Source organism: Pempheris klunzingeri, chromosome 19, assembly GCF_042242105.1.
Source record: "Pempheris klunzingeri isolate RE-2024b chromosome 19, fPemKlu1.hap1, whole genome shotgun sequence".
NCBI classification, from domain to species: domain Eukaryota; kingdom Metazoa; phylum Chordata; class Actinopteri; order Acropomatiformes; family Pempheridae; genus Pempheris; species Pempheris klunzingeri.
In genome coordinates this window covers 21,341,867-21,357,530 of record NC_092030.1, presented here as the reverse complement: position 1 = coordinate 21,357,530, position 15,664 = coordinate 21,341,867, and the positions used below count along the sequence as shown (strand labels likewise).

Sequence of the window (15,664 nt, the reverse complement as noted above, 5' to 3'; positions counted from 1 at the left end):
GCTGAATAATAATCTGTTATTAAAGATATAAAGGTTTTTATTCCCTCTCCATCAGACTCCGAAGTCTCGGCGGGGGGAGTCGGTGTGGGACGCCCCCCCTGCTCTGGCCGCCCTGGTCAAGCGGGTGTACGTGTCCATGGTGGGCACCAGGAGGGACCACAGCGTGTGCGCGGTGGGACGCAGCGGGACCGGCAAGACCACGGCGTGCCAGGCCTTCACGCACGCCCTCCTCAAACAGGCCGGGACGACCGGGCAGCAGATCAGTGGTGAGTTTGGCGGCCTGAGGGGGGGGGGGGGGGGGTCACCTCGCAGGGCGCCAACTCACCCCGTTGTCTCGTCTCTCACCAGTGGAGCGCGTCCAGGCCATGTTCACCATCCTGAGGTCCTTCGGCTGCGTGAGCTCTCAGCACAGCGACGCTTCGTCTAGATTCGCCATGGTCTTCTCTCTGGACTTCAACCACGCCGGGCAGGTGGCTGCTGGACACCTCCAGGCACGTAACACACACACACACACACCTGAAAACACACCTGGCTGCCAGAGTTAGGGTTAGGTTATCCACAAACTAAAAACTGCCCAGCTCCCGTCAGGTTCGGCCTGGAGGTCTGGAGACAACATGATGGAGGCTTCTGGTGATTTTTACAGTTCTGGCTCAAAGCATGTTTCTGAAATATGACTGTGTGAGCGTGTGTGTGGGAGCTGATGTGGTTTCGGTTGTTTCGGCTTCACGCTGAACCAAAACCAAAGTGTTAATTTGAGGGTTGAGGGTGGATGTTAAGAGGTGAAGACAAAGATTCAAACACAGCCACACACTGAGCTGCTCGTGTCTTCTTCTTCTTCTTCTTCTTCCCTCAGACGATGATGTTGGACAAATGGAGAGTGTGTCAGAAGACGTCGGGGGAGAGTAACTTCCTGGTCTTCTCTCAGATGCTGGCAGGCCTCAGCACAGAGATGAGGTACTTGTTCTTTACTCTTTCACACTTCTTCTCCACTAAGCTGTATTTACTGGCTACATGTTAGAATATTTACTGGATAAGCTCCTAAAAACCCATTTGTCTCTGAGCTTCTCTTCTCTCCTGGTTTCATTCAGTTTAAACTGTCTGACGCCCGAAAGTTCAGGGTTCAAGACCGTCTTTTATTGTCCCACTGGGGGAAATGTGTTGACTTAAATAAAACATCAAGGACGAACCCGCACAATAAATCACAGAGCGCCGGCCGGGAAATTAAAATTCATGTCCAAGAGTGCAAATGTGTGCAGAAGTGTGTGAGGGAAGAGGAAGTGATGCAGCAGGAGCTCTGTGAAGACTCTGGGGATGAACCAGAGGTGGATTATGCTGCCCTACAGACCCTAGAAGTCCTTCTGGTCTTCTGCTGCCTGAATCTTTGAATGTGTTTGTGTGATTGACTGTGAAAGGGTTGGAACCTGTGTCTGTGTTCTGTGAGGTAAAATCACTGTTTTTGTCAATGGAGTCTGGTGGCTTTTATACTTTACAGTCAAAGGAGGGCTCAGGTTTGAAAATACCAGATTTAGATGTTCTGATCTGATTTAAACTCATATTAAGTCTCAAACTTCTTTTAAAACTCATCTTAAAACTTTCTGAAAGCTTTTAGTAACGTTTGATGTTTTTATTCCAACTGTTCTTATTTATTTTATCTCTATTCTTTTGATTGTTTTTACTTCCTTTGTGCTCGTATCCTTCTAATTCTTTATGTTTAAAGTTTTATTTAGTTTTGTAAAGCACTTTGTGTGATATAGATAAAGTTTATTACATATATTTTTTTCTTATTTATTGTTTTTAGGACTGATCTGCAGCTGCATCAGCTCCCTGAGTCCAACTCTTTTGGTATCGTTCATCCCACCAAGGTACAGTAAGTCACAGGACAGACCTCTGACGTGTCAGAGCATCTCCTGATTTAGCTGCTTCAGTTTCAGGGAGCGAATAGTCATAAAATAAATCACGTCCTGTCGTGTTTTCCGTCAGTTTGCAGTCAGGAAAGTTAGGAAAAGGCGGTGGGATGGTCTCTTTAACTGTGAAGAGCCCACAGGTGTCACAGAGCTTTTAAATATTCTGGATTTAGCTCCAGAAGTCCCTCAGTGACAGATCCTACACTTCCTGGTGCAGTCATGTGACCGTTTCATGGTGGTCTGTCTGATTAACAGCTGAGACACAACCAGCTGATTTTAAACAGCTTGTTTTTGATATTTAAAGGTGAGAACAAACCCAAGTTCTGTCAAAACTCACTTTCCATGTGGACTTTAGTCTTTTCCACATATGATGCAAACTATTCTCCTGTCCTAAACCTAACCAAACTAACGTCACACATGTAACTGAAAGACGCCTAAACATGCTCATATTTATCATTTTGCCATCATAAATCAACCTCTTACGTCTCCATGACGACGTGTTGATGAAGTTCCTCACTTTCTGAAGACAACAGACCCAAAGTTTAGACCGATCCTGCCTCAGCAGCTCTGGATCGGTGCGGTTTACGACAAATCTACCGCAAATGTGTTCTTCAGAACATTTTTCACCACATGAGGCTGAACAGAAAGAGACCAAATGGTCCAGAAAGGCTTTCTGAAGAGGTGAAATCATGCGGCGAGCAGAGACTCAGGCTGTGAGGGGGGATGAGATGTGACTCAGCTGTTCTTCCACCGTATTAAGTGGCTGATTTCAGAGACAGACTCCCCCCCCCCCTTACCCTCCCCTCCCCCCGTCTGTCCGTCTGTCTGTCTGTCTGTCTGTCAGGTGGAGGAGAAGCAGCGAGCGTCCGTCTCCTTCGCCAAGCTGCTGACTGCCATGGAGACGCTGGGCTTCTCAGCCAGCGAGCAGAAGGCGATCTGGCGTGTTCTGGCTGGTATTTACCATCTGGGAGCTGCCGGGGCCTGCAGAGGTAACTGAGGACTGACGGCCTCACGTCAGTACTACTGTACTACTGATACTGTAGTACTACTGATACTGTAGTACTACTGATACTGTAGTACTTCTACTGATACTGTAGTACTTCTACTGCTACTGCTCTTCTCCTCCGTACTACTGATACTGTAGTACTACTGATACTGTAGTACTACTGATACTGTAGTACTACTGATACTGCAGTACACACAGTACTACTGATACTGTAGTACTGTTACTGCTGATACTGCAGGAGGCTGATAATACTTGTACTTTTACTTCAGTAGTACTTTGAGGGCATGGTGTTTAGTACTTTGTTCTTGTACTGACTGCAGTAAAAGCCCATTATTTCCCTGTAAACATCCTGCTGACCCCCCTGTGTTTGCTCCTGACGAGGCTTTGGGATGATGATGGAGTATCCTACATGTTTTACTCATGTAACAGAGATCCTCTCCTCAGTAAACACATGTTGTCCCTCCTCGGCTCAGTGGGCAGGAGGCAGTTTGTGAGCTTCGACAGCGCTCAGACGGCCAGCGCCGTGCTCGGCTGCGAGGGAGAGGAGCTGCACACCGCCGTCTTCAAACATCACCTCCGGCAGCTGCTGCAGAGAGCCACCGGGGGGGGCAGAGAGAGGAACGCTGCCGCCGAGCCAGAGGAGGGTGAGACGAGCGCAAAACCAAAAACACTTGGATTCCTACCGTGTGGCTGAACGGAGTCATTAGGATTCACCTGACTGGGACCACGAACGGCTGTAATGACTCTAACTGTGCTTCTGGTCTGTGCAGGTCCCCGGCTGACGGCGGCTCAGTGTGTTGATGGAATGGCTGCTGGACTCTATGAGGAACTCTTCACTGCCATAGTGTCACTCATCAACAGGTAGACAGACAGTGTAACAGTAACAGGGCACAACCAGCTCCACCCACAGGAGGGTTTAACCCTGCTAACCCTTCAGACCCTGTTGGTAGAGAGTAAGATCCTTTTATTAACAAAAACAGCTGTTATATCGCTCTCTTCAAACACACCAGACTCCATTGACAAAAACAGTCATTTTACCTCAAAGAGCACAGGAGTTTCTAGTCCAGATCTGTTAGTTTGTTTGTGTTTTTGTGTGACTTTGTTGTTTTAAAGGGTTAATTCAGATCCAGCACAATATTTATGTAACACACAACAACACAGACAAACTAACTGATCGATGCAGTGGCAGCACAGTGACATTGTGTTCTGTGAGCTAAAATCCCTGTTTTAGTGAATGTAGTCTGGTGTGTGTGCTGTTTGTGGTTAAACCAAAAGGATCTTCCAGGTCTCTCTCTGTAGGGATCCTTTCCATGATGCTGTCACACACTTAGAATAACACTCTGAGCCTGTCAGTGGATCAAACAAGCTCTTTTAGTGGACCTACTGTGATCAGGTGCAGTTGTCCCAAAGGCTGCTGGCTGAGGTGATCTACTGGACCAGTTCCAACACTTTTAGAGTAGACACAGAAATAAATAAAGAATAAGCTAAACTAAGGTGCTTGGCTACAGCTTCATATTTTCTTCGCAGACATAAATCCATCTAAACTTGCTGCTGTATTTACGTGGTTCTATGTTGAGATGCCAGGTGTCGTCACGCCCGCAGGCTGTTTGCTCTGATGGTGTTGTCTTGGTCTCATGCTACATGTCCACGGTGTCCCCGCAGACCGCTGCCACGTCATATGGACCTCTGCTGATTTCAGTGACCTTTACTTCTTGAAAACATTCATTTGTTTTCCTCCCAGTAACTCATAGCAGCCACCTGGTTTGATGTCGGGGGGGCGGCGTCACATGAAGGAGCACATATACTACATATGACATGCACACATGTTACACGCTAAAGTCTCCTTATGTCCGACACTAACGCCATTATTTCTGCACGTGGTACACATCCTTAATACCCTTAATACCTTCATTAGTCAATATTTGCACATGTTTCAAACCCCATGCTGCTCTTTTCTCTCTGAAACACAAATACCTTTATTGTCACTGTGCACGTAGGACGAGCTACATGAGAGAAATATAAGCATGAAATATAAGAAGTGTGCAGTCTTAGATGTGTTTGCATCAGAAGTCCTCCTTTAGCAGCAGTGCAGCAGAAAAAGTGCAGGTGAGGCAGCAGCTCAACATGATGTTTCACATATTTGGCTCCAGGATTCAAGGATCTTTATTGTCACACATTATAAGCCAAAGAGAACAAATAAACTAAACTCAAACATGTATATTTAAAAGATTTTTTATTTGATTCATATCCAGACTGTTGAATTTTGCAGTACACGTGTTTGTTGACGCCGTGCTGTGTTTTGCTGTGCGTGCAGAGCTCTGAGCAGCCAGCAGCTGACGTTGGCGTCCGTGATGGTGGTGGACACGCCGGGCCTGAGGAGCCCCCGACACGGCGCCGAGGACCGGGGGGGCAGCTGGTCCGAGCTGTGCCACAACTACCTGCAGGAGAGGCTGCTGGAGCACTACCACACACACACCTTCAGACACACTCTGGAGAGATACGCACAGGTGACAGTGACCCTGAACGCAGCATAGATGTAGAAATATACCTGCTTTGTTTTGGCCTGTTAGTTCAGAGAGCAGATCAGGGATTATTTATGATTATATAAAGATGATAGAACTGATCCAGTCTGGATTCCATCAGGCCTTTCAGCTGTTTGATGATTGACGACTGTCCCCCCTCCTGTGATTTACAGGAGAGGATCCCTGTGGAGTCAGAGAGTCCAGAAAACAGCCCGGCGGAGGTGGTGTCAGCCATCGACCAGCCGCCTCCACAGGTACACACACACAGCGTCCAGGTACACACACACACACACACACACACACACACACACACAGCGTACTGCACGTCCTCCACTCATTCATACCTGAAGTCTCTCCTCGAGCTGTTCTCAGGTGCGTAACGTCTTCTGCTCTGGAGGAAGTTTCCCGTCTAGTGAAACCCCCTCCCAGTGATTTGAACAGGTGTGAACAGGGAGTGCAGTCATTGAGCGCTGGATTCCCCTTTAACAAGCCCGAAAAATAAAAGTACCACTTGTTTTCCAAATGCTGCATAAATCAGTCATCTCCACCGAGGGGGGTGTGTGTGTGTGGGGGGGCTTCTCGCTTTTATAGTTTTGGCTTGACTTGCAAACTAAAATCTCTTTAAGCATCATAAAACTGACTGTCCAGCTGCCAAAACCCAGATAAAGGAAGAGAGGAGTTTATACACTTCAGTAGCCTTCGGTTGTTATCGTCCGATCAAAGCAGTAATCCTGAGAGAGAGAGGGAGAGAGAGGGAGAGAGGGAGGGAGGGAGGGGGAGAGAGGGAGAGAGAGAGAGAGGGAGGGGGAGAGAGAGAGAGGGAGAGAGGGGGAGAGAGAGAGAGAGAGAGAGCGGAGGAGGAGGAGGCTGTTTGAAGGAGCTCTTTCTGTTTCTCTGCTTGTTCATCGTTCAATATCATCTCATTTATTAGCAAATATTCTCCTAAGAAGACGCCAGAATCAAACATAAGACAGTAACATGTATGTGGTGTGTGTGTGTGTGTGTGTGTGTGTGTGTGTCTCAGGTCCGGGCGGCCGACGGAGACCCCAGAGGTCTGTTATGGGTCCTGGATGAGGAGATGGTGACACCAAATTCCAGTGAGAACAGTGTCCTGGAGAGAGTCTGCCAGTATTTCAGCAGCACTGGTAAACACACACACACACACACACACACACACACACACACACACACACACACAGCCCATCCCGGTGTGTGTGTGGAGTGTGTGTGTCCTCGGTGTGACGGCTGCTGTGAATGTGTCCCTGCAGTGCGTCAGTGCGAGCAGCCGCTGCAGTGTGAGGTGAACCACCTGATGGGCGGTGACCCGGTCCGCTACGACCTGACCGGGTGGTTTGGTCTGATCCAGAACAACCTGTCGGCTCTGAACGCCACCTGCCTGCTGCAGAACTCCACCATGTGAGTGTGTTTTAAGGCTCACACACGAGGCTCCTGGTCGAACTAACATTTACATTTCAGGTCACCTCTGAGGTCAGCCCACCGTGACCCCTGACCCATCCTCTAGAGTCTGGAACTACAGCTCCCAGAGTGCACTGGGGGATGTGAAGGACAGTATATTTTTAAATTTGTTCATATGTTGGTGTCCAATTGACTTGACCTGGAAGATCCTTTTGGTTTAACCACAAACAGCACACACACCAGACTACATTCACTAAAACAGGGATTTTAGCTCACAGGACTCAGGAGCTGCTGCCTCAAGTGGTTCTGTGAGCTAAAATCCCTGCAGTATTGTGGCTTTAAAGAGAGCGATATAACGACTGTTAGTGGTTAAAATAAAGGCTCTTCCAGGTCTCTCTCTGCAGGGATCCTTTCCATGATGTAATCCTGTCTCGTGGCTGCCAGCTGAGTTTATCGACTGGAGCAGTTCAGAAAAATTTGCATCTACAACTCATTTAGACACCAAAATATGTAGAAATAGGACCCCGGTTTAAAAACTACTGGAGGTGTCCTAACTAAAGTGTCCACATGAGCTATGAGCAGCTCCTGTTTGCAGAGTCAGCGTGATGCTGAAGAAGAGTTTTAAAAGAGGAAGAATCTCGGGCAGGTTCTGCAGCGGGAGAAGCATCTTATTTTTCTAGGATTTCTAAGTGGATTTCTGGATGTTTCTGTTTGCCGGACACTGGAGACAGTGAAACACTGCGGGGGGATGAGTGCACTATTATTGGATCATTGTTCCCAGATGCTCTCAGATTTGTGAATGTGTAAAGGGATCACACACAGATACTGAGAGCCACTTTCACAACTTTCCACACACATCTGCAGATATTATTGCCTCAGTGATCTGATATATATCAAAACAAACACACATGAGCTGTCCAGGGGGCTTTTTATCCTGCATTTACACCCAGAGTTGCAACAATTCATGAATTAATGGATTAGCTGTCAACCATTACGTTAATCACAAACTATTTTGATAATCATTTAAATGATCTGAGTCATTTCCTCTTTACAAATCTTCTGATTCCAGCCTCTTAAAGGAGAATATTTTCTGGTTTCTTTCCTCCTGTGTGACAGTAAACTGAATATTTTTTGGTTGTGCACAGAACCTTAGGGATCAGGGAGCACTGATCAGCATAGTTCACCTCTTTATGGACCAAACAACTAATCAATCAAGAGAGAAAACAGTTGGCAGTCAGTGAGAATCATCAGCCCAGCTACTGAGTACTTGCTGCATTGTTCTCTCTCTGTCTTGCTCAGAGGGGAGGTGAAGGCCATGTTTACCCCCAGAATCTCTCTGCCCCCTCTGTGTCGAGGCCTGGGGGGTCTGGAGGGCGGCAGCCAGCGCTCCCTGCAGAGGAACGGCACCATCAGGAAGACGTTCAGCGGAGGGATGGCGGCCATTCGCAGACACTCCCACTGCATCGCAGTGAAGCTCCAGGCAGTAAGTGTCCCACTGCACACACACAACATGAGAGCGTTTCCACGGAGGGAGTCAGCCTCCGTCACCGCTCCTCCTCCGCCCCCCCACAGGACGCTCTGGTGAACCTGATTCGCCGGGCCAGGCCGGTGTTCCTGCAGTGCGTCAAAGCAAAAGTCGACAACGGCAGTTTTGACGTGCCGGCGCTCCGAGTCCAGCTGCAGTCCACACAGATCCTGTCGGCCCTGCAGCTCCACCGCACAGGTCAGCGCCTCCACCGCCTCCACCGCCTCTGTTCTCATGCTACGTCATAGCTCTGCTCTCCTCCGACAGCTGTAGTCACACAGAACCTATGAAGCTGAATAGATCGATCAGCTCTTCGATCCTGGCTGCAGCTTCTCAGGTGTGAAGGTCGCTGCTTTTCCTTTGAAGGATCTTAATCATTCTAATGTGTTTTTAATCATTTGAACCATTTAATTGTTTATTCAAAGGATCCATCAGCTGATGTCTTCCTGAGGTCCTCACCTGACACACTGGACAAAACATTACAGCACAGTGCGTTAATAGAAATCAGATTACATCAATAATACTCATATGAACCAAATGCAATGTTGACAAGGATATAAAAATAACAGCAGTAGACATAATTTAGTGAGAAATCAATACACATGTATATAGACAACATCACCATTTTTACAAACCAAACAATCAGTGGATTGATTGAGAAAAGAATCATCAGCTGTAGTCTGATAATAAACAGTTTAAAGAGGAGTTACACCTGGAGAACTGGAGAAACTATATTAGTGTTCTTACAGTACATTTATTAAATAACTTATAGTGCTTATAAATGTAAAATACAGGGACTTAAAGCGTCGCTCTCTGAATAAACATGGCACAGAAAATATCAGAACTTTGTATCCAGCAGCCAAAATCAAAATAAAACTCCCCAACCTGAGAGAAGGAGTGAAGAAACAGCCCACACTCACATGAGAGAGTCTTTATCCGTTTAGCTCCACTTTACTTTCTCAAAAACCAGTTTATTTTTATCTGGAGCGGCAGATCACTGGCGAGGAAACGGGAGCCGCAGCAAAGGTTGCTGGGAAGCCTGAATTTAATAGATTACAGGATTTAAGTTAGAGCGGCTCTGCTGGATCCAGTTCAAGCAGAAACACACTCGTTAAGCTGCCGTTATTGGAGCCGTACAGGTGGAAATAAAGAAAAGATCCAGTGCGCTGATCCCACTGAGGGAGCACTAACTCTAGATAATACAGCTGTGTGATGTTCAGAGGTCACACACCTTTCATCTCTGTTGTTTTAAGACTGAACTGAGTTTAACTCTTCATTTGTAAGAGGATGGTTGTGATTTTAGGAGTCACAGTATCTTATTTTCCTGTCAGCGCTCCATGTGGAGCTCCTAATGTGCCTGTTCTTGCCTTTAGAAAACAGATTTCTGCCTCTGTGTGTCTCTCTCCCTCTCAGGTTATTCAGAGCACATGACTTTGAGCGACTTCAGGTGTCATTTCCAGGCCTTGTCTCCTCCAATCATGAAGCGTTACGCCTCAATGTTTGTCAGCCACGATGAGAGGAAGGTCAGGACGCTCGTCCCAGCCGCCGTATTTCAAACCAGCATCATGTGTGTGACCTCCAGAGTAAATCAGCTGTTCTCCTCTCTGTGTCTCTCAGGCGGTGGAGGAGCTGCTGGTGGACTTGGATCTGGATAAAAAGAGCATCATCGTGGGCGCCAGCAGGGTGAGAGCACGTTTACACTCCTCTAATCGAACAGCAGAGCGTGAACCCCACTGATGTGACACGTCATGGGTCTTCCTCCTGCTCCTGTCTCAGGTGTTCATGAAGCGAGGCGTGCTGCACTACCTGGAGCAGCAGAGGGACCAGCAGGTCACTGGCTGGCTGGTTCACCTACAGGCGGCCGGCAGAGGACACCTGGCCCGGCAGAAGTACCGCAAACTCAAGGTCAGTGGTGGTCGAGCTTTCGTCTGTATGCTGACGACACGCCGTTGCTCCGTCAAGACGCTAAAGCTCGTTACGCTGCTGTAGAAGAGCAGCGATGTGGAGCTACAGGTGAGGAAATCAAGTTACTGTGAGCAGATCTGCAGCTTATTGTCTTTATAAATGAACCTGATGATTCATGAAGTTCATGAAATGTCAGAAAATGTCTCAGAGCTGAAGGTGGTGTCTTCAAAGTCTTTGATTTGTTTGACAGATTTATTCAACATGCTTTTACAAACTGGGAAAACAAATTTTGTAGGATATTTTACTTTTTTAATGGCCTGCCCCCCCCCCTCTGATCAATGGAGTCATTAAAGAAAATCAGAACTCATCTACCAGAGCCGCCGCCATCAGAGGGAATTTTAAATACCAGACAGAAAAATCATATCCCCACAGATATGGATCATATCTGTCAGCTCTCCAAACCCATAAAACATGCCGTCACGGTCTGGACGGTGGTTTTAGTACTTTTACTGAAAAAATACCTCTGTGCTGCAGTAACTTCCCATTAACCCTCGAGCATCTATTATGAATTCATGTTGGCCTCCTGAGAATTCACTAGTGTGTGTAAATAGTGTAACACATCAGATAATAGTCAGTGCACATCTAAATTCATCACTTCTGTGTGTGTGTGTGTGTGTGTGTGTGTGTGTGTCCAGGTGCAGCAGATGGCCGTCAGATGTCTGCAGAGGAACCTGCGAGCTCTGAGGGTTGTGGCCAAGTGGAGCTGGTGGAAACTTTTCTGCCGAGTGCGTCCTCTGCTCGACGTCAACATGGACAACGAAAGGCTCCAAGCTAAAGAGGTACACACACACACACACACACACACACACACACACACACGCCTGTCTTTCTATAGTTGTGACCCTCACCCTGAACCTAACGATCAGGACTAAACACCTTGGCCTGACCTTTATCGTTACCCTGACCTCAACACCAAGGCCCTTTTGACGTTGTGAGGACCAGACACCTCACAATGCAGGACTGTCCTCTCAACAATGGGGGAAAATCAAAATCTGTTATCATAACTATACAAAGACATGCACACACACACACACACATGTAGCAGACAGACAGACAGGCAGGCAGGCAGACAGACAGGCTGGTTTATTACACTCCTGTGACAGCTGTCTTTTGTCAGACTGTTTGATTTATTGATTGCTGTTGGGCTATAACATGATAATATATAAGATAAGTTGCAGACTGTGCCTTTACAGCGGCAGCTATCCTCACGCCCTGTGCACAATCAGCACAACATAACCTGAACAGTTTCCCACGTCGGTTCTGAACGCAGCACTGTGATGTTCTCTGAGAAGCTTCTGAGGAGTGAAAGGTGCAGCATCTCTGCCGCAGAGCGCCGCAGGCACAAACATGAAATGACAGAAGGAAACAAACAGACAGCTGATTAGTCACAGTAATGGAGTTTAGTCAACTTGGGGGCAACTCTGTGAGCAACAGGTGGACCCTCGCCGCGGTGAAAGATCAGACAGCACCAATAACAGCAGCATCACCACATCGTCTCAGGTTGTGATTTATGAGACGTCTCAGGCGCTGTGAGATGCTCTTCCTCTTCTTGTCAGGATGAGATATCAGCTCTGAGGCGACGCCTGGAGAAATCAGAGAAGGAGAGGAACGAGCTGAGGCAGACTGCAGACAGCCTGGAGACCAAGGTGAGTGCTGCCACACACACACACACACACACACACACACACACACACACACACACACACACTGCTCATGCTGTTGTCCATGTGTGCAGGTTACAGCTGTGACATCTGAGCTAAGCGATGAGCGTTTCCGTGGTGATGCGGTGGGTCAGGCTCTGGATGTGGAGAGGGCAGAGAGACTCCGGCTCAGCAGGGACAACAAGGACCTGCAGGTAGACCGGCTCCGGGTCTGTGGTGGGGAAAGTGATCTGTTCCTCCCTCCCCAGTCCTCCCCAGTCCTCCCCGGTCCTCCCCGGTCCTCCCCAGTCCTCCCCAGTCCACACTCCTTGTTCACTACTTTTTCTGTCACACACCTGAGGTTGTTGCGTCCTCCTACATCCTTCTCTTCCTTTTGCCAGGCTCGTCTAGACCAGTGTAAAGTCGCCATGGAAACCCTGGAGAAGCAGCTGGAGGAGGAGAAGCAGAGAGTCCAGATCGCGGAGAGTCCGAGAGGAGCAGCCACAGGTAACGGGCAGGAGGGAGGCGGTGAGAACACCGAGACCCAAATCGTCCTCGTGTCCCTTGTTGTTTTATTGCGGTCCATCGTACCAACCTGCAGTTGCCAGGGGTTACGGGGAAAGGCTGCGGAGGTGCTCAGCTGTTTGGAGAAAACATAAATTATGATTTGCTACGTTAACTTGTGTTCAATGTCGACGCCGAGGCATCAACACAAAGAAATAAAGAGCAAAGTATAAGATGAGCAGTGTACAATACTAAAACTGATGAGTGGATTATTCGTAGATGATAAACAGCACATCCTCCGTCCACATCCTTTAGATATCTCCCACTTCTTGTGTCACCAAACTCTCTCAAAGAAATATTTCACTGCTGGACGTCTTTCCAGCCAGAAGCAAGAAGATCATTACTGTAGCTTCAGGGATTCATCTTCTCTCCTGAACCCTCGCCACAGGTCTGAAATTGTTGGAGGAAGTGGTCGGTTGCTTGGTAAGAAGTTCTTAACCTGAGTAGAATAAACCTCTCTAATAAAATAAAGAGAAAACTGGATATTTCAGGGTGAGTTTTGGCCTCTGAGGCTCAGGATTAGTGACGGCTGGTTTCAACTTAAGAAAGAGAGCCAGAGAGAAAAAAGCCTCCGTGTTTGAAGTGATCCCATCCGTCACCCCTGACAAAGTCACACCCGTCTCACCACACAGACAGCGAGCTGGCCATGCAGCTGGAGTGCTGCCAGACGGAGGTCGAATTTGTCCGCAGACGCCTCAAACAGACGGAGGAAAAACTGGAGACGGAGAGACAGACCCGACAACAGCTCGATACCAAGGTGAGACAGGACGCTGTGACGTGCGGCGCAACACTGATGGGAGATTAAATGTCTGAAGACAATAACAGTGTGTGTGTGTGTGTGTGTGTGTGTGTGTGTGTGTGTGTAGGTGGCGACACTGCAGGCCCAGCTGGAGCAGTCCAGGCGGAGTGCGACAGAGCTGAAACGCCACTGTCGCCGTGTGACCTCTGACCTCCAGGACGCCCGGGTCCTCACTGACTGCCTGCAGAGCCGCATGCACGAACTGGACCGCAAGCAGAGAAGGTTTGTGTCCATCTGATCCACCTGTCGATAAAGGTTAGATCCTTCCAGTTCAACCAGCCGTTATGTTGCTCTCCTCAAAGCCACCAGACTCCATTGTCATTTTATTTTGCAGAACAGAACTTTGTGTGAATTGTGAGTTTTAAAGGTTTAGTTTGCATCCAAACTGTTATTGTGTGGCTTTAGTGCTTTAAAGCATCCTAATTAACCCTTTAAAACACAGAAGTCACACAATAACACAAACAAACAAACTAGTCGTGGCAGCGGTAGACCAACAACAACCATGTTCTGTTCTCTAAAATCACTGTTTTAGTGAATGTAGTCTGGTGTGTGTGCTGTTTGTGGTTAAACCAAAAGGATCTTCCAGGTCTCTCTCTGTAGGGATCCTTTCCATGATGCTGTCACACACTTAGAATAACACTCTGAGCCTGTCAGTGGATCAAACAAGCTCTTTTAGTGGACCTACTGTGATCAGGTGCAGTTGTCCCAAAGGATCACGTTGCAGCCATTGAGGTGATCTACTGGACCAGTTCCAACACTTTTACTACCTACCAGTCACTCAGACACCAAAATATGTACAAGTGTCAGTGTCAATATGTCAGGTTGAAGAAATTCTTCTTTAAAAAGTCTGGTTCTTTAACTGGTTTGGTAGGAAAGAAGGTTGGTGTTTTTATTCTGGACGCATTTTTGTTTCTAAGATTTTATTTAATATATATTGTTTTGGTTTTATATGTACTGCCTGTTTGTTTTGTTTTTTTTGTTCCTGTTTATTTCTAGTTAATTCATCCATTACTTTCAATATATTGCTTCTTAATTGAGTGGTTGGACTCCTGAGCAGCTGCAGGTAGATCTACCTGACAGGCTTTATATACAACATGGTGTATCTGACCTGATGCTTTATTATGGAGTAATTACACATCGTTCCTCTGCCTGTTCTTGTGTGTGTTCAGGTTTGACAATGAGTTGACTCAGGCTCTGGAGGAAGCCGACAATGAGAGGGAGCAGAAGGACAAAGCCTGTCAGGAGAACGCAGCTCTGGGGGCTGAAATCTACTCGCTGCGACGCAACCTGCAGGTGTGTTAATCCTCCACATGAACGTTTACACACAGCTGAGTGACTCAAAGCTCCCATGTGGCAGATCGTCCGTTTGCTGTGATGGAGGCTGAGCTGGAGTCATTATAGTTTTTTAGTCTTTTAATTTTAGGTCAGCTGTTTGTAGTATCTCTAAACTTCATATAAATGCTCTAATCACTACATTAGCTTTGCTGTTTATATTACACATGACTGGTTAATGTGAGTTCTGCTGCAGATAATCTACAGTGACGTTTTTGCTTTACAGCCAAGCTGTGTGACAGGAAGCTTTTTTCTTAAACACACTTAATGTCATCTTTAATCTCAGTAATCTGGACCTCAGGAGGGAGAACAGAACAGTCACACAGTAACACAAACAAATCAACCAGTAGAGGCAGCAGTAGAGCAGCGACTCCTGTGTTCTGGGAGCTAAAATCACTTTTTGTCAAAGAATAAGATCCTTTTATTAATCAAAAACAGCTGTTATGTTGCTCTCTTCAAACACACCAGACTCCATTGACAAAAACAGTAATTTTACCTCAAAGAACACAGGACTTTCTAGTCTACCGCTGCCAAGATCTGTTAGTTTGTTTGTGACTTTGTTGTTTTAAAGGGTTCATTCAGATCCAGCACAATATTTACGTAACACACAATAACACAGACAAAGTAACTGATCAATGCAGCGATAGCACAGCGACACCGTGCTCTGTTCTCTAAAATCCCTGTTTTAGTGAATGTAGTCTGGTGTGTGTGCTGTTTGTGGTTAAACCAAAAGGATCTTCCAGGTCTCTCTCTGTAGGGATCCTTTCTATGATGCTTAGAATAACACTCTGAGTCTGTCAGTGGATCAAACAAGCACTTTTAATGGACCCACTGTGATCTACTGGACCAGTTCCAACACGTATAGTTGAGGTTGAATGGAAGAGAGGAAGCTGCCTCCTCTCTCTTCTCTCACTAAAACTCTGCTGTTTATCGTGTGCTTTGGTTTCTTCTCCCATGTGGGCAAACCTGCCAAAGTATCCACCAGCACGAT

At 47.1% G+C, this 15,664-nt stretch overlaps 2 protein-coding genes across 3 annotated transcripts in view; one reads left to right on the top strand and one right to left on the bottom strand.

The window, feature by feature from the left end:
* scarb1 (scavenger receptor class B, member 1) overlaps nt 1–15,664 on the bottom strand; it is a 238,870-nt gene that overhangs the window by 46,840 nt on the left and 176,366 nt on the right. The window lies entirely within an intron of this gene.
* Nucleotides 1–15,664, top strand: part of LOC139218575 (unconventional myosin-XVIIIb-like) — a 36,853-nt gene that overhangs the window by 8,044 nt on the left and 13,145 nt on the right. Inside the window, exons 7-29 of the mRNA XM_070850201.1 lie at nt 56–266; nt 349–491; nt 854–954; nt 1,799–1,862; nt 2,749–2,893; nt 3,384–3,554; nt 3,681–3,771; nt 5,225–5,417; nt 5,606–5,686; nt 6,457–6,577; nt 6,701–6,848; nt 8,148–8,331; nt 8,421–8,571; nt 9,787–9,896; nt 9,991–10,056; nt 10,150–10,278; nt 10,974–11,117; nt 11,895–11,984; nt 12,074–12,193; nt 12,380–12,485; nt 13,175–13,299; nt 13,409–13,563; nt 14,511–14,634. Coding sequence (XP_070706302.1) covers nt 56–266; nt 349–491; nt 854–954; nt 1,799–1,862; nt 2,749–2,893; nt 3,384–3,554; nt 3,681–3,771; nt 5,225–5,417; nt 5,606–5,686; nt 6,457–6,577; nt 6,701–6,848; nt 8,148–8,331; nt 8,421–8,571; nt 9,787–9,896; nt 9,991–10,056; nt 10,150–10,278; nt 10,974–11,117; nt 11,895–11,984; nt 12,074–12,193; nt 12,380–12,485; nt 13,175–13,299; nt 13,409–13,563; nt 14,511–14,634 — 2,973 coding nt within the window. The remainder of the gene's footprint in view (nt 1–55; nt 267–348; nt 492–853; nt 955–1,798; nt 1,863–2,748; nt 2,894–3,383; nt 3,555–3,680; nt 3,772–5,224; nt 5,418–5,605; nt 5,687–6,456; nt 6,578–6,700; nt 6,849–8,147; nt 8,332–8,420; nt 8,572–9,786; nt 9,897–9,990; nt 10,057–10,149; nt 10,279–10,973; nt 11,118–11,894; nt 11,985–12,073; nt 12,194–12,379; nt 12,486–13,174; nt 13,300–13,408; nt 13,564–14,510; nt 14,635–15,664) is intronic.